Source organism: Electrona antarctica (genome assembly GCF_951216825.1).
Source record: "Electrona antarctica genome assembly, chromosome: 21".
Lineage (NCBI taxonomy): Eukaryota > Metazoa > Chordata > Actinopteri > Myctophiformes > Myctophidae > Electrona > Electrona antarctica.
In genome coordinates this window covers 36,465,556-36,490,049 of record NC_136802.1, presented here as the reverse complement: position 1 = coordinate 36,490,049, position 24,494 = coordinate 36,465,556, and the positions used below count along the sequence as shown (strand labels likewise).

The 24,494-nt window shown below is 45.1% G+C and overlaps 2 protein-coding genes across 3 annotated transcripts in view; both read right to left on the bottom strand.

The window, feature by feature from the left end:
- The window catches only part of LOC306914200 (netrin receptor UNC5D-like), a 594,918-nt gene that overhangs the window by 396,331 nt on the left and 174,093 nt on the right, over nt 1-24,494 (bottom strand). The window lies entirely within an intron of this gene.
- Nucleotides 10,554-16,066, bottom strand: LOC306913759 (uncharacterized protein; the record flags this gene model as incomplete). The annotated part of the gene is made up of 16 exons (XM_079490572.1): nt 10,554-10,964; nt 11,194-11,304; nt 11,458-11,505; nt 11,620-11,829; nt 11,949-12,234; nt 12,319-12,567; nt 13,049-13,212; nt 13,361-13,432; nt 13,564-13,790; nt 13,863-14,034; nt 14,181-14,399; nt 14,557-14,589; nt 14,674-14,757; nt 14,844-14,912; nt 14,993-15,115; nt 16,054-16,066. The coding sequence occupies 16 exons, from the start codon at nt 16,064-16,066 to the stop codon at nt 10,738-10,740; spliced, it is 2,307 nt and encodes a 768-aa protein (XP_079346698.1). The 3' UTR covers nt 10,554-10,737.

Sequence of the window (24,494 nt, the reverse complement as noted above, 5' to 3'; positions counted from 1 at the left end):
CCTAACTGAAAAATATAGATCACAATACACTTGTGATGATTGAATGATTAGAGAGAGGGACTGTGTGTGACTTTTGTTTCTTTCTCGCCCTCCTTCACACATGTATGAAAATGAAATGCACCCTTAACCATGGGTAAATGTTGAATTTGAAAAGTCATATGACAATTTGTTATTTTAATTTTGAGTTATTGTAGGAAGGTTTAAAGGTGTTAGGTACTCTTACATGTGTTGCATACTTAGGCTACATCTACTATTTCTGGTGTATAGAGCATTTGATAATAGTCTCTGAAACATGCTGCTAATTTTTATTTCCCTCTGTTGGGTATATCGTTTTCATCCATAATTGTTACTATTGCAGTTTTCTTTCATTTGGTTGCTAGCATTTTCAGCGCTTTTGGACTATTGTCATAATAGGTTTGTCTATACATCATGAGGTCCTTTTCAATTTCTTGTATTTCAATTGTGTCCTATTCCCTTTTAGCTGCAATCAATTGTTTCTGTGTTTCTTTTTTTTTTTTTTTTTTTTTACAGTACTGTAAACTTTGTCCATAAAGTAGATCTCGGAGATCTCTTCCTTCCACCCGTTCACACTAGTACACAGGTTGTTTGTTCTACTCCTCCCCCCTGCACCACACCCTCAATTTGTCAAGTAGCGTGTGGCATCAATCACTCAATCGCCCTCCTAATCAGACCCATTACCTCTCACATGAATTGGAAGTGCTCATATTGATTTCAAAGTCATCTCATAGGGTTTCGCAAGTAGTTATATCACTCGTATACAAGAACATGCATTGGCCAAGCAGATAATTATAACAATGTGCATTTGTCACAAAACAGTTCTCTAGTAAACATTCACACTAATTAGTTCAAATGTAGGGTTTAAATTAGTCCTTTAACAGGTTCAGTCCATTCGACATGCCCACACGTCATAAGCAATCCAATCGACGGATTCAAAGGCATCTTCAATGATATCAAACGAGAGAAGAATATTCTGAATTTCTTCTCTTTTTAAATTTTTGAGTGGGACTCCAAGGCCACCATACGCTTTCGCTTTTCGTTCATGCGCGGTCCAGTCACTTCCCTGTTTACCGTTGCAGAAAGAATGCCTTGTCTCTCCTAATCTAGCACTCTCTCCGTGGTTTTGATCTGATGGATATACTAAACTCTTAATTTCTGACTTCTCAACTGCCTCTCGTTCAAAATATGAACGCGATGGATTATTTAGCGATATTATGGAAACGAGAGCAAGGTAAGGAAGCAAAAAAATATCTCTGTTTTTTTCCGGAACAGAAGTGAGGGGCACAGAGTAAAAGCGGCCATGTCTTCCAGGCACCCCAGCGCTTCTATTTTGAAAGAATACCGGCACTGATTGTGTTTGGCAATGTGTACTATGATGTTTTCATGCAGACTAATAAAAATAAGGCAACAAAAACCCATACTAATTAATAAGTGTGGAAACAATCATTGGTTTGTGATCAGATTGACAGTCTGCTTAATGAACAGTAAAGACATGAGGATTTGGTCTAAATCCACAGCATTAGTTTCCATGGTAAGTAATGTGGCATTGCTTTCATGAAACCGAATCAAGCCTCAACATATCCAGGTTAACTGGCTAAATTAATCTGGCAAGATTAACCATTTTATATGAAACCGGTTAATCGCTGATCCATATTCATATAAATATATATTTATATGAATATATCCATATCAAATCCCGGTTTAATGCCATATCCAAGTTTCGTGAAACAGGTCCCTGGTACTACGGAAAGTAGGGCCCTGAGAGTGTCCAAATGTTAGTTTTCTTAAAAACCTGTGTTTCTATATCAGTGGTGCTCAAACAATTTCATGTTTAGGACCACCAAAATGATATGTAATTGGCCGCTGATCCCCATCTGAAAATATGTTGTTCCAGGGACCCCCCCAGAAGCAATATTTGAGTTAAAATCTGGGAAAGATGTTATGGCTGTCTCTGGGGCCATAACGAAGAAGGGGATACCACACCGGAGGACAATCCAAAATAAAGTATTTATTTACATACTAATTCAAGCAATTAAATTAAAGTTTCCAACTTAAACTGTCAGGAAAACATGCTGCCCAAAATCTAGAACCAAAAACAAACAAACAAACAATAGTTCTCCTCTGCAGCCGCTCCTGCAGCCTGTGGACAAACGAAGATCTGAAGTGCTGTGAGAGCAGGTCTCTTAAATAGTGTTTGGAGAGCCAATGGCCAGGTGTCTCCCCTTCCACTCATCATCTCTGGCTCCACCTTCCAATCCAGCACTGCATTAGAATGGTTAAAGGCACAGCCACACAGAACCCCAGTAGACTTAGGCGCGTTATTATTTATCCCACCGCAGTTCTAGGAAAGCCCTGCTGTGATTGGCCAGTAGTCGTTGTGATTGACAGTTCTCGTTTTTGCGACCAGTCATTAGTCCTACAACTACAACCTTTCTCAAACCCTCACCCTAAACCTAACCCCCCACGGGGCAGCACACCTAAACCTAATTAGGGATATTATTGCTATTTATCGGGTATTGAGGGCTAATTGGGCGTTGTGTTGATGGGTTATTGGGTCTAGGGGTTGATGGGTTATTGGGTTAGTTTGATACGAAGTTGGGTATCGCCCTATTAATCTTTTTTCACATGTTTAATCATGTTATAAAAAATTATTGACAGGTGATAAATTAAGTTCCCACCCCTGTCTTTCCCTTAAAAATACCGAGGGGTCTTTATCTCATTTCTAGACAGAGATATGATTTTTTGAAAAAAAATTGGTTAGGGTTTTTTAGGGGTGCACTACACAACTTACAACACACGATTGAGGGGGGCGTAAGGGCTGGATTTGAGCCCCCAATTAACCATAATTGACCCCTCCCAATGCTTATTAATTGTCCCTAAACCCTAAGCTAGACCCCCACCCCAAAACCCATCAAGGACCACCCCCAATGCACATTAATTGTCCCTGACCCCTAACCTAGCCCCCCACCCCAAAACCCATCAAGGCCCCTCCCCCAATGCACATTAATTGTCCCTGACCCCTAACCTAGCCCCCCACCCCAAAACCCATCAAGGCCCCTCCCCCAATGCACATTAATTGTCCCTGACCCCTAACCTAGACCCCCACCCCAAAACCCATCAAGGCCCCTCCCCCAATGCTTATTAATTGTCCCTGACCCCTAACCTAGACCCCCACCCCAAAACCCATCAAGGCCCCTCCCCCAATGCACATTAATTGTCCCTGACCCCTAACCTAGACCCCCACCCCAAAACCCATCAAGGCCCCTCCCACAATGCTTATTAATTGTCCCTAGACCCTAAACCACTTTTTTTGCGAGCTTAGGGACCCACCAATGTGTCACTAAAAACCCTTACCAATTGACTCCAAATCGTCTGAAACATGCTCCTAGCTCATTTCCCCACAAACTTCTGAAAAAAAGAGGAAAAAATAACTAGGTGTAACCCTAAGTGCCCCCCAGTGCCTCCCCAGACAGTTCCCCCAAGTGCCCCCCCCCAGTGCATCCCCAAGCAGTGCCCCCCAATGCCTCCCCAGACATTGCCCCCCCAAGTGTCCCCCAAGTGCCTCCCCAGACAGTTCCCCCAAGTGCCCCCCCAGTCCATCCCCAGACAGTGCCCCCCAGTGTCCCACCAGTGCCCCCCCAAGAGCCCCCCAATGCCTCCCCAGACAGTGCCCCCCCAAGTGCCTAAGCCCCTGGGTTAGGGTTAGGGTTAGCCCTAAGCCCCGCCCACCTGCATTTCAGAATGGAATTGATATGGAATTGGGTAACCCTAATTGAATGGAATTGATATGGAATTGGGTAAACAAAATCGAAAAAATGACTAAGTGTAACCCTAAGTGCCCCCCCAGTGTCCCCCAAGTGCCTCCCCAGACAGTGCCCCCAAGTGCCACCCCAGTGCCTCCCCAGACAGTGCCCCCTCAGTGCCCCCACCCAGTGCCTCCTCAAGTGCCCCCCAAGTGTTCCCCAAGTGCCTCCACAGACATTGCCCCCCCCCCAAGTGTCCCCCAAGTGCCTCCCCAGACAGTTCCCCCAAGTGCCCCCCCAGTCCATCCCCAGACAGTGGCCCCCAGTGTCACCCCACTCCCCCCCCCCCCCCAAGTGCCCCCCCAATACCTCCCCAGACAGTGCCCCACCCCCCAAGTGCCTAAGCCCCTGGGTTAGGGTTAGGGTTAGCCCTAAGCCCCGCCCACCTGCATTTCAGAATGGAATTGATATGGAATTGGGTAACCCTAATGGAATGGAATTGATATGGAATTGGGCACCCCAATATCTTATCAAATCAATTAATTTCTTCACCCAAGAAGGTATCACTTCCAGTTTCAGATATTGGGTGAGAAATGAATGGAATTGATACGGAATCGGGCACACCAATATCTTAACAAATCAATTCATTTCTTCACCCAAACAGGTATCACTTTCGGTTTTCAGATATTGGGTGAAAAATGAATGGAATTTATATGGAATTGGGCACCCCAATATCTTATCAAATCAATTCATTTCTTTCACCCAAAAAGTCTCACTTCCGGTTTCTCCCCCCCAGTGTCCCCCAGTGTCCCCCTAGTGCCTCCCCAGACAGTGCCCCCTCAGTGCCCCCCCCAGTGCTTCCCCAAGTGCCCCCCCAGTGCCTCCCCAAGTGCCCCCCACCCCCAGTGCCTGAATTTTTTTTTCAGTGCCCCCCCAAGTGTCCCCCAAGTGCCTCCCCAGACAGTGCCCCCCCAGTGTCCCCCAAGTGCCTCCCCAGACAGTTCCCCCAAATCCCAGTCCATCCCCAGACAGTGCCCCCCAGTGTCCCCCCAGTGCCCCCCCCAATTGCCCCCCAATGCCTCCCAAGACAGTGTCCCCCAAGTGCCTCCCCAGACAGTGCCCCCCAGTGTCCCCCAAGTGCCTCCCCAGACAGTTCCCCCAAGTCCCTGTCCATCCCCAGACAGTGTCCCCCCAGTGCCCCCCCCAAGTGCCCCCCCAATGCCTCCCAAGACAGTGCCCCCCAGTGTCCCCCAAGTGCCTCCCCAGACAGTGCCCCCCCCCAAGTGCCCCCCAAAGTGTCCCCAAAGTGCCTCCCCAGACATTGCCCCCCCAAGTGTCCCCCAAGTGCCTCCCCAGACAGTTCCCCCAAGTGCCCCCCCAGTCCATCCCCAGACAGTGCCCCCCAGTGTCCCACCAGTGCCCCCCCCCCCAAGAGCCCCCCAATGCCTCCCCAGACAGTGCCCCCCCAAGTGCCTAAGCCCCTGGGTTAGGGTTAGGGTTAGCCCTAAGCCCCGCCCACCTGCATTTCAGAATGGAATTGATATGGAATTGGGTAACCCTAATGGAATGGAATTGATATGGAATTGGGCACCCCAATATCTTATCAAATCAATTCATTTCTTCACCCAAACAGGTATCACTTTCGGTTTTCAGATATTGGGTGAAAAATGAATGGAATTTATATGGAATTGGGCACCCCAATATCTTATCAAATCAATTCATTTTTTACACCCAAAAAGTCTCACTTCCGGTTTCTCCCCCCCAGTGTCCCCCAGTGTCCCCCTAGTGCCTCCCCAGACAGTGCCCCCTCAGTGCCCCCCCCCCCAGTGCTTCCCCAAGTGCCCCCCCAGTGCCTCCCCAAGTGCCCCCCACCCCCAGTGCCTGAATTTTTTTTCAGTGCCCCCCCAAGTGTCCCCCAAGTGCCTCCCCAGACAGTGCCCCCCCAGTGTCCCCCAAGTGCCTCCCCAGACAGTTCCCCCAAATCCCAGTCCATCCCCAGACAGTGCCCCCCAGTGTCCCCCCAGTGCCCCCCCCCCCCCCAAGTGCCCCCCAATGCCTCCCAACCCCGTACAGGGACAACAACACCGGGAGCAAGACCAAAGGTACAAACAACAGTAGTACAGGTCCTCCCAAGAAGGGACCTATCACAAGAAGACTTTCCCCACCTGGCCGCACCAATACAGAAGAGCCCACCACAGAGGCAAACACGAAGTAAACAAGACCCACCCCAGGGGGCCAATCCAAATGGCACACCACAACCCCAGAGGGCTGACCGCAGCCGGACGGAACCAACAACACAGGAGAACACCACACAGAACCAGACCCAGGGCACAGAAGGAGATAGAATAGACCCAAGTAGGACCACTACAGACCCAGGAGAGAACCTGGAACAGGGAATAGATGAACCAGAGAAAGATGAACCAAGGATCCCAGGGAAAGTATACAGACACATCAACACGAAGGAAAAGAACACACTTTGGAGACTATACCCAAAGAAAAGCCTCCTCATCGTAGGGGATTCGAACCTGGACAACATCCCACCCTTCGGACGAACGGATCTACAAGTGGATTGCTACCCAGGAATGACATTCCAACATGCAAAGACCCTACTAGAGAAAACACCAAAGAACACCACGGTAGCACATTGCATCCTGTCGGTTGGGATAAACAACAAGGGCCACGCTACCGCTTCAGCACAGAAGTCGATGAGATCGAGCATCGTAGCAGCACAGAACGCCTTTCCAGCCGCAAGTATCCATGTCCCTTTAATCAATTTCTCAAATGACCTCCCAGCAAAGGATAGGCATAACTTAAGAGATTTAAATCGCGTTATTGCAAAACAAAATTTCCTCCCGAAATTGGATGAACGGGATTTTAAAGTGGTTCATGATAACATACATTGGAAAACAGAGACAGGCAAAGCAATGCTTGAAAATTGGCTCCTTAGTTTAAACTAATTGACCCCATAAACCAAGAAAGGAGGGGGGGGAAGTCAAACATAATTAATCTGTCCCATTACTTCCAGCCGGATCAACATCAGACCGAACTGCTGGAAAAGGGACTTTCATTTGTCCCGACCCTAGACATCTACAAACAACAAACCAACAGATTAAAGAAGGACCTCTCCCAGTATCACCGCAGACTGAAACTAGCTACACACTTTAGAATGGACCAGGGGAGGGAAATACCACCCTTCCAGCCAGGATCAAACTGGGAACCTGCAGACGCTGTGCTCCCACAGAGCCTGAAACAACTGATCCAGGACGACACAAACACGGTAAGACACATACCAGGACACCTTAAGGAGAAAGATAACCTCACAACAGAACAAGCTAAAGCACTGAGGGAACTAGCCAACAACCAACAGATTGTAATCAAGCCAGCAGATAAAGGCTCCTGTATAGTAATAATGGACAGACACCAATACCTGTTTGAAGGGGAGAGACAGCTCAGCAATCAGGATCATTATAGGCAATTAGACAGACCAATTTACAAACAAACTGCTGTAAAGGCCAAAGCCATCATAAAAAGACTGAGGGAAAAGAAGCACATAAACGCCAAACAACAACAATATTTGCTCGGACAGGACACTCCACGAGCGAGGATATTTTATCTTTTGCCAAAAATCCACAAGAGCCCGGATTCATGGACAATACCATACGAAATACCGCCGGGGAGACCAATTGTGTCTGACTGTGGCAGTGAGACCTATCAGACAGCAGAGTATATTGAACACTTCCTGAACCCACTGTCAATAAGACACCCCAGTTTTATAAAAGACACTTACGATTTTGTAGGCAAAATCAAAGCAATAGTAGTACCAAAAGAAGCCTTTCTGTTTTCGATAGATATAGACAGCCTCTACACAAACATTGAGACGACAGCAGGGCTACAAGCAGTCAAGGAAGTTTTCAGTAAATACCCAGACACAAATCGACCAGAGGAGGAATTACTCCAATTGTTAGACTTAAATCTAACCAGGAATGATTTTTCCTTCAATAACAAGTTATATCTACAAACCAAAGGGACGGCCATGGGAAAGAGGTTTGCACCATCTTATGCAAACATTTACATGAGCATATGGGAACAGACAGCCCTAGAAAAATGCAGACTAAAACCAACACATTACTATAGATTTCTGGATGATATCTTTGGAATATGGGAACATAGCAAAGAAGAATTCCAGGCATTTATTGATGTGTTAAATAGCCATCATAGATCCATAACGATAAAATATGTGACACACACGGAAAGTATTGACTTTCTTGATGTCACAATCTTCAAGGGCCCAAACTTCAACACAAACGGGAAATTAGACTTAAAAGTATTCTTTAAGGAAACAGACACTCACGCCTTACTACACAAAACGTCATTCCACCCACCACACTCGTACACAGGTATAGTCAAATCACAACTGCTGCGATTCCATAGGATTTGCACGCAAGGAAGTGATTTCAAAATAGCCTGTAAAACGCTATTTAATGCTCTCAGACTACGAGGTTACACCAGGACATTCCTACGGAAAGCTCACAATACCTTCTTAGAGGTAAGAGTACGGGATCAAGGCCCAAAAATAGCCCTAGTAACCAGTTATTCAACACAGAGCAGACTAGCCAACAACAGATTAAAAAGGAATTTTGAGAACCGAACAGATGATCTTCTAAAGGAATATAAAATAATATCAGCCTACAGAAAAAACAAAAATCTTAAAGACTATCTGGTACAGAGCAAGCTAAAAGGAATCAACACACCAGCACGCCAGAGACCAGAATACTTCAAACCCAAACAAATAGTTAAAAATAGAACTACAAAACGTGTGCTGGAGATTAAACAACAGATAACAGCCAGCACCAGCAACTGTATTTATTTAATCACATGTGAAAAATGTGGCTTACAATATGTCGGAGAAACGAGTAAAACAATAGCTGCAAGGCTGAGACAACACAGGTACAATATTAACAATGCAAAAAAGACAACTACAAGGATTGTCCAACATTTCATGGCACATGGCATTGCAGATCTAAAAGTGTCTGGACTCCAACACAATCCCAACTGGACAGTAGGACAAAGACGTTTTAATGAAAGACAGTGGATCAAGAACCTCAACACGGATTTTCCTGGAGGTTTAAACATGCCAAAAAATTAGACAAGTTGTTTTGATTTTGTACCAAAACTCCACAGACACATAGACAAAGCCAACACTCAATGGAAATCAGACTTTGAATAGGGGACACATTAGCACATTCCAAATCAACCTGGGACAAGAAACAAAGAGGTGTCACTGACACCAAATGGGCCATTAGACACCCAGGGAACAAAAGAGAAACACATGTAAATTTTTCTTTTTTGAAATGGAGCCATGGGGTGAATTAACCCCAATAAGGCTAAATAAACCAAAAATCCTACAACAATAGGGTCAATTTAAACTCAGGGATAAACTGGATAAAATCTAAGAGTGATTGGATTAGACTTCCTTCAGGTACATGGCGAATGCACTCATTCCTTGCAATGTACTTACATACACTTACATATGTTGCGACCTTCGGTCGCAACATATGTAAGTACATTGCACTGAAGTCCCCAGGTCCCCCCAGTGCCCCCCCCAAGTGCCCCCCCAATGCCTCCCAAGACAGTTCCCCCCAGTGTCCCCCAAGTGCCTCCCCAGACAGTGCCCCCCCAAGTGCCCCTCCCAGTGTCCACCAAGTGCCCCCCGCCCCAAGTGCCCCCCAATGCCTCCCAAGACAGTGCCCCCCCCCCCCCAAGTGCCCCCCCAATGCCTCCCCAGACAGTGCCCCCCCCAAGTGCCCCCCCCAGGGTCCCCCAGTGCCTTCCCAGACAGTGTGTCCCCCCCCCCCCCCCCAAGTGCCTAAGCCCCAGGTTATGGTTAGAGTTAGCCCTAAGCCCCGCCCACCTGCATTTCAGAATGGAATTGGGTAACCCTAATTGAATGGAATGGATATGGAATTGGGTAAACAATATCTTATCAAATCAATTCCTTTTTCCACCCAAAAAAGGACTCACTTCCGGTTTCAGATATTGGGTAAGCATACATTGGAATTGATATGGAATTGGGTATACCAAATATATCAAATCAATATTTTTTTCAACCAAAAAGTCCCCACTGTCCCCCCAGTGCCTCCCCAGACAGTGCCCCCTCAGTGCCCCCCCCCCCAGTGCCTCCCCAAGTGCCCCCCCAGACAGTGCCCCCCCAGTGCCTCCCCAGACAGTTCCCCCAAGTGCCCCCCCAGTCCATCCCCAGACAGTGCCCCCAGTGTCCCCCCAGTGCCCCCCCCCCAATGCCTCCCAAGACAGTGCCCCCCCAAGTGTCCCCCAAGTGCCTCCCCAGACAGTGCCCCACAGTGTCCCCCCAAAGTGCCCCCCCAATCCCTAAGCCAGTTTCAGATATTGGGTGAGGAATGAATGGAATTGATACGGAATTGGGCACCCCAATATCTTATCAAGTCCATTCATTTTTCACCCAAAATTGTCCCTAAACCCTATGTTAGCCCCAGAACCCATCAACCCAGCCCAATAGCATATCAATTACATGAATTATCTCTAAATCTTAACCAAAGCCTCACACGTATCCCTGGCCAACCAAAGTCTTGAAAGAAACAACCATAGCTCAAAGTTCAAACATTTATTATTTTTTCACGCACACACACACACACACACACACACACACACACACACACACACACACACACACACACACACACACACACACACACACACACACACACACACACACACACACACACACACACACACACACACACACACACACACACACACACACACGAGGCAACTGTGCCTGAAACACAATAGCCTTATCAAAGGCACACAACACAAATAAAACAATGGGGTTGGGGATAAAAACAAAATAAAACGACCTGCCTCAGGTGACTTAAATGAGAAAAAAATTAAAACAAACAAAAAGAAACAGCCGTGCTGTTCGGCTCACATCTAGCCAGGGCTAGAAGGCTTCCTCGTTCTCAGAGTCTTCAAATTGGATGGGGTGGGGTAGTGGGGTAGCCTCAGTCTTGGAAGCGGATGGGGGGGGTAGTGGGAGGAGGGGGGAGGCTTCCTCAGCCTCAGAGTCTCGGAAGAGGATGAGGGAGGTAGTGGGAGGAGGGGGGGAGGCAGGGAAAGGAGGTTGTGGAAGTCCTCCAGTGGATCCTTCCACTACTCGGGGAGCTTTATCTGTTGAAATAAAGATGATTTATTTAGTTTTACTGACACACACACACACACACACACACACACACACACACACACACACACACACACACACACACACACACACACACACACACACACACACACACACACACACACACACACACACACACACACACACACACACACACACACACACACACACACACACACACACACACACCACCAATTCCTCTTGAGTAATTGTTCTCACCTTGTGGCTCTGCTGGGCTGGAGGGACGGAGTCCCAGGGAAAACATTGGCGGAAGGATACGCCGGTGAGGAACTCGTCCACGACGGGGGCCACCTGTTGACCTCTCCTCTCCTGTTGAAACAAACATTATGGATGTTAGACACCATTATTATTCGATGTCCTTTGTTTTGCATGTGTGAAGGTTGTCAGGACCAATGTCATATCAAGTCCTATGTTAAATATCCCAATAAGGGCCAAGGACCCTCTACATGTATTTTTTCTCACTTTTGTGCTCTGCAGCTGCGTTAGCATCCTTTCTTTGCATTAGTCCTTCTGGAGGTGTTGGAACAAATAGAACATATAGGTGGTCAGGACCAATTCCAGTCCTATTGATCCAGTCACACACAAGTATTCTTACAATTTGAAGAGTAATTGTAAATGTCTTACCTAAGCCTTTGAACAGTCGAATCCTAGGATTCAAGTCTTGCGGCTTAATCCTGCTGAGTGCCTTCTCTGTTCTTGGGGTGAACTTTATTTTATCAACAAGAACCACTACAGGGGAGGAGGATGGAGAGCGTTGCCGCTTTCGTGCTAGCCTTCTTTCCTCCTTCTTTCCTCCTCTTTCCTCCTGTTCCTCCTCAGATGAAGTCGAGGACTCTGTAATAATATCGAACAAAACATAATTAGTCTGATAGTGTGTTGTCAACTGGTCAACGTAATTGCTGAATATCTTGGTTCAAGAGAATCTTGCATACGTGTACAGCATTGGCACTCACCGGAGCGATCATCATACAGGACATCACAGTCACTGTTGCTTGTGTCCGAGACGTTGATTGCCTCCTCCCTTTTGTCCTCGTCTGCCTCCTCCCGTTCCTTCTCCCGTGCCTCTCTGCTGTCCTTCGCCGCCTTGCACTGCTTGTACCCCTCCATGAGGAGGACGCGGGCCGTCATGACCTCCTCCTCATCGGCGATGCTCATATAGAAGCGGCTGGCTGTCTCCTCCGAATGCTTCATCGCCTTGCTGACCTTTGCCCGGCTGGTCACATCAAGGCTTTTCCGTGCCTTTGAATGGAAGAGAAAGGATCTAAATCATACTACTTAACTTTAATAGTTGTCTGTTAAACGTGCTTGGTCTGAAAGATTTACCTTGCTGGATGCTGAGGACCTGATGAGGTTGAAGGTTGGCTTCCCTTCAAGCCCAAGTCTTCCCCACACCTTCTCAATTCTTTTTCCGAGGTTTCGCACCTCCTTCCCCCCGCTGGTGCAAAACACAAGTTCAGTGCTGGTCCCCTGACACTTGGTGGTGTTTATGAGTTCGAGCAGCCACTGCAGCTCTTCCCTCTTCAAGGCCAGGGGGGCAGGACCGTGGCTGTTGAATGATTTGTGATTTCGAACCTACCACAGGTGGATATCATTGTTTGATGTTAGGGTTGAAAAATAAGTTGGGAAAACCATTTCCTATCAAATCAATTAAGTTTTCCACCCAAAAAAGTGTCGCCATACTAACCCTGATCACAGAAACCTCTTATGGAGCACGTTCACTGAAAAGTGGTGTTTATAGGGACCCCAATAATTCTACCAACATAACGGTACCACACAAAGACATTTAGACATGATAAGACCACTGGAAGTTGGTGAAAATAGAATGTATTACTTTTTGGTTGTAAATATAAATGTATATGATAAGAAGTTGGGCAAACAATTTCCATCAAGTCCATTCAGGTTTCCACCCAAAAAAGTGTCACCATACTAACCCTGATCACATAAACCTCTTTAGTTTAATGAAATGTGGAACAGGGACCCCAATAATTCTACCAATATAATGGTACCACAAAAATACACATTGATAATGGAATCGTTAGAAGTCTTGACTCACATAAATCACAAATCCGCTCTTGGAGGGTTTGGCATCGTTCACTTCAGACACTGTCAGGTTCTTGAACACACCGGCCCGATGGCCGTGCGTGATCGCAAGGAATCCGGCCAGGAACCCATGTATCTCCTGCACAGCATTGAGTGTGAAGCAGGCCTGGAGTTGTTCTAAAAAGAAAAGATAGTTTAAACTTGGCATTTGTTTAACAACCGGTACACATATCAACTTGTGTTGAATATTCCTTTTGTTGCAGGTCCACTGGTAAGTATCATTATTTCTTTCTTCAAAGGAATATTTCTTTACAAGTTTACTTACCGAGCAGCCCCGGCAGCCGATCCTCGGCGACCTTCAGGAACCTCATCTCCATATTTATGTCCAGCTCCTCGTCTGTATAGAAATGCATACAATTAGTTTAAGATAAAGGTCTTACTGTGTGCTGTGGCATTGTGTTTGATAGAGAATACAGTGTCTTGGACAAACCAAAAAACTATGACATTACGGTCTGTAAATACACTCACTCGATTTCTTAACGAGGACTGCATATTTCTGGGCGAGCAAGGGGACGGTGAGGCTCTTCTGCATCGCCGACATGCTGTACTGGACACTATCAAGCTCTACCTGGGTGAGGGTGGACTGCTTCCTGAACCTGGGTACACCTTTGACGTGTCTCAGGAAGCCCCCAAAGTCGAGAACATAGGTCTTTAACGTGCCGGGTTTGGCCGTTTTGGACAGTGCTCTAAAGAAGCTGTGAAAGACAATATATGAGTTAAAAACTAAGGAGTTAGTCTTTGGTGGAAACTCTGTGGACTCTACCTACTCTCTGGTCTTGTCCAGGTCCAGGAGGGGACGGAGGTGGGCTTTCCCCACACAGCCCAGGCTCTTGCAGACCTTAGCTGCACGTCTGCCTCTTTGCTGCTGGTTGTCCAGGTATTTTGGGTCGTCTTGTCTCAAAGAGACAAGATGTTCCACCCAATCATCAATGATGATGGCTGTTGACAGAAACACATTTGTGAGTGAATACAGGATTTAAATGTTTTTTTCCCATTTCAAAAGGACACACGTCAACATGTCGTAAATCCTCAAAGTCACTAACAAATTCCATTTAAGAAAATGTAAAAATGAAAAGAATACTTACAAAAGAGGCCCTGCTCCCCCTCCGAGAGCTTTGTCTTCTCGGTGGCCTTTCTGCCGGTGCCCTTGACCGGGGTGGCCTTTCTGCCGGTGCCCTTGACCGGGGTGAGGTGGACCTTTTTAAATGTTTCGAGCTCCATCAGCCTCCTCCTCAGCTCCAGGTTCTCACCCAAAATCCTCTCAAACTCTGCCCGCAGGTCCACGCAGGCCGACTGCGAGCAGACTGGGGTTGAATTTGAAGAAACATAATTAATATAGATAAGCTGTCAAACATCCTTATTATTCAATATTGATTTGGTCAGGCACAACTTCATATCAATCCCTATGTTAAATGACCCCATAAATGCAAAAGACCCTAACTTGAAGAGTATTTTTCTCACCTTTTTGACCTGAAGGGCGGTTGGTAGGCAGATCTGTTAAAACAAACATCATTAATATGGATATCCTTGCTGTCAAACACAAGTATCCTTACAATTTGGAACAATTATTGCCCTCACATTTAACGCCTGACGTTGACGGAGGTGACATCCCATAGGTGACAGGTGTCACCGGACCTGGTGAGGACATGTCGTCACCTGGAGCTGTTGAAACAAACATCATGAATCTAGATGTAAGGACACAAAACACAATTGTATATTCTCACAATTGGATGAGTAATTGCACTTACGCTCAATAGAGTCGGAGGTAGGCCCAAGCAGGTCAAGGGCCCTGCACACCTCATCCACTTCGTCAGTCGCTGTTGAAATAAACATTATTAATGTAGTTGCCCTTAAACAACACAAGTATTCTTACAATTGGAAATGTGATCGTTCTTACTCAGCTGGGTGGGGTTGGCCTGATTATCTGGAGGGCTGGGCACTGGGCGCTGGGCCCTGGGCACTGGTCCTGGGCGCTGGGCCTGGGTGCTGGGCACTGGGCACTGGGCACTGGGCACTGTAGCTGTTAAAAAAAACATTAATGTAGTTGACCTTAAAACAACACAAGTATACTTACAATTGCAATGGTAATTGGACCTGCCTCTTTCGAACAGGTCAAGCCGGCTGACCATTCCGACACCCGTGGCCCGTAGGGCAGCCAATTTGCTGATGGTCAAGGAGCGCTTCGCTGCTGTTACAAGTCTCTTTTTTTCATCCCCCTGTTGAAAAGCAACAGGTTAAAATAATGTACAACCGGGTCAATCACAGGATGTTGGGGTAGTGAGGTTCCTATTCATTGGCATTCTACTTTGACCCAATGCGTGTTCCCTGACAGGATTTGACTTCTAGGGGTCACCATGTCACGGGGGCCCTCAGAAGCCAACTGGGGGAAAGTCTTTCCAAAGGGTTAGGCCATGTTGCCCCCTAATTGGGATTTTTTTTAGAGAATAAGACATGCAAGCTGACACATATCTGTTTTAACCCAATATCAGGTCTCAACAATCTGGGACACAATTTACTATAATTATTTGTTTGGGTGGTTCTAGTTGTTAACCACTTGAACCGGTTAGGGTGATGACTGGTAATTGGGTGAAAAAGTAAGAGAGGTTAATACTTAGCTGGGTTGCAGAGTTTTAGGGTATTGGCCCAATAACAGTGCAAAATACCCTAACATAGCAGGCTTTTTTCAGCTTTCTTCGCAATACCAATGCTAAGGTTTAAGTGGTTAAGTAGCAAGCACACATAATTAACTTACTTCTATCAGGTGGACGTCAGCAAGATGCTTATCAATGCGTGCATTGTTCTTCTTGCCACAAATGTCACAGGTGGGATAGTCCATTTTTTTGACTCTACAGTTACAAAACAAATGTATACAAGGTAAGCCAAACCAGTGTAGAAAGCGCACCATTACACAATAATCATGTTCTCATTAAAAAATAACACTGCAGGAGTCAACTTTACCTTCCATATGCATAGTCCTGGATGAGAAGCCTCTCCACATCATTTGTGACCTTGTGGCCTTTTTTCAGGTGGGAGGTAAGGAAGACCACCTTTGAGCATATTGGACATTGGACTTTGTCCACGGTAGCCTAAAAAAAAAGTTAAAAATTGGGATTAGTACAGTTAATGGAAAGGTTTTCCATTGTTGATTTCTCCATCCAGAAATCCATCCCTTTTTAAAACCATTTTGATAGAATTATTCTCTGCTCCCCAAAATGTACACACATGTTGAAAATGAAAATCAATTATACTTCACCAAAACCTAACCCAAAATCTAGCAAAATCTAACCACCAAATCATAAGCCCCAAAAATATAGAATATTTACTCACAGGCATGTTGATGCGTTGTTGGAATGCAGGATTCAGTTGATTGTAATGTGAGTTATCTAGCAGCTTGCAGCACTCTCTCCCTCTCTCAATACAGACAATGAATGAAGCACATGGCACTTCCCCTCCCTTATAAACCCTTCCAGCAGGTGAAACAAATTCTGTCAATTAGTCATTAATTTGACATGGGTAGGGTTGTTGTCAGTAATTGGGCTATATAAAACATGGAATTGATAGGATGTTGGGCAAAGGCAAGTGTTTGGATGAGTGTGGTCGACATGGAAAGAATGCATGGATTTGATAAGGAATTGGGTACCCAAACTCCTATCAAATTTAATATTTTTTTCAACCAATTTGGGATGAAATTATCTAACCAATCAAATCCATTCATAATGGATATGATGTGAAATTGGGCAACCCTAGCCTAACCATAAAATCTAAATGAATGGAATAGAAAAACCATTCAAGACAGAGTTATCCTCTGTGCCCCAACATTTACACAATAAAGACCACATACCCCAGACCCATTAAGAACCCTCCCTCTACATATTAATTGCCCCTAAACCCTTTGCTAGCCCCCCACCCCAAAACCACTCAAACCCTGCCCACTGGAATATCAATTACATTTTAATTATCTCCAACCCCTGTCACTAATTATCACTAATCACCAACTACATGATATCACTACATGATATTACCATTTTTTGGAGAGACTATTCATAAATGGATGACTCAGATTTACGTGTAAGAGGAACAACATTTATTTAGGAAAAATCAAAAGCAAGAAAAAACAAAAGGAATAACAAAACAAACAATAACAAATCATTTTTAGGATGCCCCAGATCCTCCGGAGGCCCCAGATCCTCGGGCTGGAGGTCGAAGGCGTCTCCTCAGAATGCGCTGTCTGGCCTCCAGAAATTGGGCGTAAATGAGGAGTATCTCGTACCTCCTCCTGCCTCTGACCTCGATAACAAATTCCTCTTCCTCCGAATCCTCCTCTGAATTTGTTGGAACCAAATATTGTGGCTCCTCCAGGACCTGGTCATCATGTGTCTGTAGACAAACATAATTGGATTAATGTATATCCCTGTGTTGAAAGGTACAATGAATTTGAATGATTAGGTCGCTCTAAAAAGGTTTGCAGCTGATGTATATTTAGCACCAAGTTACCCAAATTGTGTCGTTAGCAGTGATGGTCGTCGAAGGAAGAAAGGAGAAGACCAGCAGGTTGTCGTCACATTCTGATCAGCTTTATTGAACAGAATAACTCAGTACAAGGCTTTCCACGGGCGGAAGGCCCCGTGAAATACATGGAGTCACATCATAGCTAATCAGTGTGGACTCTCAGAAGTTTCACAGAGTCTACAGTATTTACTAACTTCTAAGTCCCGCCTCCCTGGACACTCAGGCTCTTCCGGTCAAGGAGGAGGCGGGACATACACATGGCATGCAGCTCATGTGTCACTCTATGTTTTATACCAAATAAGACTAATTCAATATCTATACTATATATGAAGTATGCCGAACACATGTAATGAAATTGTTCAAACTATATTGTTAACCAGTCTAAATGATTAAGCACAAATACACAGTGTAGATTCATGTCAATTCTGGAGCAGAGAACAGAAAGCTCTCTGCCACACACACATGCACAGCTGTTGGATTAGCAGTTTGAGATAGGAGCGGTTCCTATAGTCAGAAACAGAACCCCCGTCCCTCCTAGGGTGTTTTAGCTGATTGTAAATAACTAAGCAAGATTAGAACAGCACCCAGACCCCCTGAGGTGCCTGGCCGCATTCTTAACAAAAGGCTCTGTTTTTACAGACTGGCTGTAAATAGCTCTAAAGCAGTTGGCACACACACAGAGTATTGCATGTCTCCACTTAGTTCTGTGTCCTGTGCACACTGACACTGTGTGTCAACTGTCTATTAAAATATCAACTGATTGATATATACGTGTCCATGTCTATAAAATATCCATCACATCCTCCCTCAACAGGCTCTTACGCCTGTTGCAATACCATAACAGCATCATAAGTCATAACCTGCCAAATTAATTTTTCCAAAAATAAATTGCCAAATTCAAAATTAATCATTTAACCATAGTACAATGTGATAGACCCCCCTGGACACAGAAGCATCTTGTTAACTACCTAAATTGTATCAAATTAGAACCGAACAAGCATGGGGCTTGTTCTGTTGTCTTGTATGACAGACCTGAAACTGAACCATATTTAAAACAGAAATTAAACTCCTTATTTAACTGAAATCCTATTTAGACTACATCAAATTCCTATATTGATTAAATTCAAATACCTGTCCTTTAACTGAAATCCTATTTTAGACTAAATCAAATTCCTATATTGGTTACATCCTGTTTAGGCTAAATCAAATTCCTATATTGATTGAATACAACTACCTGTAATTGAAAAGTTAACACTCATAGCATGACAAAATGGTTAATCATAAAAACAAACATCCCTTTAACAGTACTATTTCAGTACCTTGTTATATCTACTTTGACCTATGTCAGCACAGAATACAACATACAAACATTAGAACAACCTTTTCCAACATTAATCACAATTCAGATGAACCACGATTTTTTTTCTCATGACGCAAATTGTTCAGACGTTCAACGCGCCGTAGGAAACGGTTCCCACAATTATTTTTTCGCCTATAGAATAAAAACGCTTGGAACATCCTTCTTGATTCTCAGAGCTAGCACATAGCTCTCAGATCTGTAGGTTCGAAGCAGACAGTTTTGTCACCATATGCTCCAGCACCAATGAACCACATGAGCTTAACTGCAGTCGGCAGTAGGACTCAGTAGAACTCACTTTGAGCATCACAAGGCTCTTAGTGGACAGCTTATTGCTTAGTCATGTCAATCATGACAGCAAAAGCATTGAAACGCTCCTGTAGCAGGAACGCTCCTCTTCTCCATTGTATACGAACATTGGAACGGTCTGGCTTGGACCTCTCCTCCCTCCTAGTGCAGAAGGAGAACCAGTTTGCACCGGCCCGTGGGCCGTAGCCTCCCTTGGACCTCTCCTGTAGCGAACACAGGTCTGTGAAAGTCACCTGCTGTTGATTTCCGACTGTAGAAGCTGAGTTAGGAGCTCCTCTGTCGCTGTTGTCACAGCTGCCTGTAGACACCCCCCTGGACTCTCTGCCCTCGGGATGACCTCCTGTAGGCGCTGGTGGTCTCCCCGTGATCCTTTTGGTGCAGTCAGATGTCACTCTCGACACCTTCAGGAATCCATGGATGGACTCCTCTCCTTCCGCACCTATTAAAGGAAGAAATGCCGGCTCCCACTACAAATATCCCCAATAATTTCTTAGGATATTTGATGACACTACAAGCTACTGGTCACTAAGATGACCTCTCTGGCATTAATCTCATTCTCTTTGCTAACCTCCCTAGTTCATATAGTGTCACTGAACTATCTAAATTCACTGATGTCACGTCACCAAACGTATTGATGGACAGGTGTTTTGAGCTGAGGGGCTGGCTTGTTTTAACCCTAAAAGGTTCAACCGTGGGTGATCATCCCTCGGCTGAAACCTCCACTCCTAGAGATATGGGTCAACTCCCCCTCCGTCATTTTACCAGCTAGTCGTGCTCAGAACACAGGGTTACGAATTCCTGTGATCACCGTTATGTAGTAAGGCTGTCAGCCGTCACCTTCATCACCCTACACACAAACAGGCACTATTAACTAAAGCCAATACTTCAAATTCACACCATAATACCCTCCCTTGAAACTGTAGTCCTTACGATCTACTCTTGACATCAGACTCCAAAAGCAGACATCACTTTGTGTACATGTCATTGCATGTCATTGGTCAATCAGTCATTCTTCACTCCTGTTCTTCAAACACTGTCCCATCTGTTTCTCTAAATAGCACCCCCAATAAATAGCTGCCTGCAGGACAGCTCAGTGGGTCTTTTAAAACAGACAGTGATAGGAGATAAGGAAGGGACAGGATGTCCACACCTGGCCCTAAAGCTCTCTATCTTAAAACTATTTAGGGTGAGAAGGGATTTTAGCTCTCTCCCCCTCTTTCCCTAAAAGCACATTCCGTCAGAGCATGCTAAAATTGTCATTGCAATTCCTCACACGTAGCTCTGTATGTATTTACTCATTTAACTATCACTTTTAGAATGGCTTCTACTAGCAATATTTCACCGGACATAGCTAGAACCTTCTTGAATTAAGTCTAGTATGAAGTAAATTCAACCATTCATTCACTCACACATACATTATTCTCAATCAATTCTCGATTTCATTCACACTACAAACACTCTCAGGCTTGTGTGACCTTCTCATTGAACCCCTGGCTGGTGTCTACCCCAAACTCAAGCTTCATATGGCCTGGCAAACATACGTTTCTTCTGACACTCAAGGTGTACCAAACCATAAATCCACCACCAAAATAAAAAAGATCAACCGTAGACACGTCTACTGTTGCTATGCCTTTTCAATGAGAAGTTCCCTTGCCCTCTCGTTTCACTCACTCATGTACTCAAACAAACAAGGTGGAAGTAATATTTGTCTTCCATTGCAATAGGAGAAGGAGACTCTCTCACTCCGTGACACAATCTCACACACACACACACACACACACATATACACACATGCAGGGGAATAGTTACCCCATCACCCACACACTCATTTGCATACAACCAACCCCATACTGAGTTCACCCTAAGCAACTGTTTTTGTCCCAGAATCAAATTACTCACGCAGAACTATATATACATTTTACTAATAAGAACTGTATTTTTAACAATCCCTAATTAACCTATACCTAACTTTTACCTAAATGTAACCATTTCCAATTTGAGATGCATTTGTCATTTACCTTCTAAATTTTATTCGGACCCCCAAATTGAACCCACATTCTTTAAACCTTAATTGTCCCCAATCTCTGAGTTTTTGAGCACAAGACAACAAAATAGACTGAGCTGTTGTCTCCGTCAAAATTTAAATGAACCTCCCTACTGTAATATCTATATTATTCATTTAAGAAAAAAGTCAATCCACCTTTAAACAGTCTCTGATCAAAAATGAGGTAACACCCTATTATAGCTACTATTTTCACCAGGGCCTAACCCCACACCATATTCCTACAGTGAAGTTAATAGACTCGCTATCGTGGTTACTATATGCCCAATGGTTACTTTTAGCTCCACATTTTAACACAGAAAATGTCCATAAATGCACTTTAAATAATTTCTCAAATATAATTTCACTCTTATATATTTGTACACTCTAACGTACATGAATAGCCATATTATAGTTCCCTTATCTAATTTAGTTCATGCATCCAGTTTATTTATTAACCTCCTATTAATTTCGTTCATTTATCTAGTTTGTTCATAAATGTATTAACCTATTACTAACCTCTCCCCCCTGAGCCATGACCCATCATGGCTCATGACAAGAATCAGATCATCACAGAAAACAGTGCTACGCCATCCATAACATCATTCTCAGTACAGCCATACAGTCAGTACAACTAATCAACTGACACACGCATCCATCACGCACCCACGCACAGGCACAGGCACGCACTACACACATTGAGTACAGTCATACATACTCATCACGCACTCATCAGACGCACCCACGCAAGGCACAGGCACGCACGCACCATAAACAACCATCCACAAGTACACACGTACAGTACAGTCACACCGTCGCACGCATATCACAGACGTACCACGCACTCAAGGCACATGCACGCACGCATGCACGCCAAAACCATAGGCTTTGTCAAGCCAAAGATAAACTGTCACTCAAAGTCCCCAAAGAAAATAAAACAGCGCCGAAAGAGCGCACACCCACACGCACACGCGCACGCACGCAGCGGGCGTAAGGGAACAACTTTAGCAAGAGCTGCTGACAGAAAACCAGCCCAAGTTCAGAAACAACGCTTCTAGTTCAAGCATTCTACTTCCCCACATTCCCTTGCAATGGAAAGTGAAAAAATAAAAAAGCATAAACAGTCCGCATCACATACCGGAAGCCTGAAGAGAGTCTAAAAAGAAACAAGACACCCCCCCTCGACCCGGAAAAAACAGCACGGCCAGAAAAACCGCAAAGGCCTCCTGGGTAAAAACATGGCCGCGACCAAACAATAATAACAAGACCTCAACAAGTCGTCGTGAATCCTGCTACAGATGACAAACATATCGAAAACGAATCAGCACGTCCCCCACATCACAGACATCACAGGGAACGTAGCCACAACGCAAACGAAAAACAATATTAAAGTTTAAACACTTCAGAAAACAGGGGGGGTTCCCCCGGAGAAACCCCCCGCCACCATACGGTCCCATAACGAACCACAGACAAAAATAAGAGATCTCATCCTACCTAAACATCAACGCACAACGTGTTCTCCCACAAAACCACCGCGCACGGAGAAAACAGCACAGGCACAAAACAGGAACCACAATTAATCTAATAAAAATAATCCCCATATGCCCGCACGCTTCCCCCAGCAGCAATGCAAGAAAAAACACGTACACGTCGAAGTGCGCGCACATATGCATCGTATATATATACGTCACAAAATCCCTGTTTTGCAATACGCACGCCGGCTCGTCTTACTGGGCCTTGCGTAGTCCGACAATAATCTCAGAAGAATAATATTAATAAATATTAATATTAATAATCCAAAAGCAGACTACTATTCCATACACCCAGCAACGTAGGGCCCAGTTATCCTACTAAACACCTTCGGCTTGCCCTCAGGAACGCACAAAACCGTCCAAATATTGTGCACTTCCATTTAAAATGAGAGCAGCCACGCAAACAGCAAGTGGACATGAAAGACAATCGCACACCAGGCGCGCCTCCCGGTTTCCCCGAAAAACGCGTCTAGTTTGCAACTGCCTTAACCTATGAGGCATATCAGAATCCACGCTTCTATTCGAAGCAGAAGGCAATAATCACATAGATCTAAAAGACCTACATCTTCTGCACATTGGCCAGGAATGCTTCATGACAGCCATCACTTGACGACGGACTACCAAGAAGTAGGAAAGTACTTAATTGTCGTAAAAAATGAATTTCAAAGGGATAAAGACAAGTTTATGACTAGCTCGCCTGGCGTTTACAGAAAAAATAAAACAATGGTGAATGAAAACACGCGTTGCCACTGAGCAGACGACCCCCCTCTTCACCCCAACTCACCTCGATCACCCCATCACCGCCACGACACAGAGCCACAAAAGTGACCCCCAGCAGGTCGCAGGTCCGTTCAGCGTGGCATAGAAACTACACCATCTTCCTCCAGTCCATTGGGCGCCATTTATGATGTATATTTAGCACCAAGTTACCCAAATTGTGTCGTTAGCAGTGATGGTCGTCGAAGGAAGAAAGGAGAAGACCAGCAGGTTGTCGTCACATTCTGATCAGCTTTATTGAACAGAATAACTCAGTACAAGGCTTTCCACGGGCGGAAGGCCCCGTGAAATACATGGAGTCACATCATAGCTAATCAGTGTGGACTCTCAGAAGTTTCACAGAGTCTACAGTATTTACTAACTTCTAAGTCCCGCCTCCCTGGACACTCAGGCTCTTCCGGTCAAGGAGGAGGCGGGACATACACATGGCATGCAGCTCATGTGTCACTCTATGTTTTATACCAAATAAGACTAATTCAATATCTATACTATATATGAAGTATGCCGAACACATGTAATGAAATTGTTCAAACTATATTGTTAACCAGTCTAAATGATTAAGCACAAATACACAGTGTAGATTCATGTCAATTCTGGAGCAGAGAACAGAAAGCTCTCTGCCACACACACATGCACAGCTGTTGGATTAGCAGTTTGAGATAGGAGCGGTTCCTATAGTCAGAAACAGAACCCCCGTCCCTCCTAGGGTGTTTTAGCTGATTGTAAATAACTAAGCAAGATTAGAACAGCACCCAGACCCCCTGAGGTGCCTGGCCGCATTCTTAACAAAAGGCTCTGTTTTTACAGACTGGCTGTAAATAGCTCTAAAGCAGTTGGCACACACACAGAGTATTGCATGTCTCCACTTAGTTCT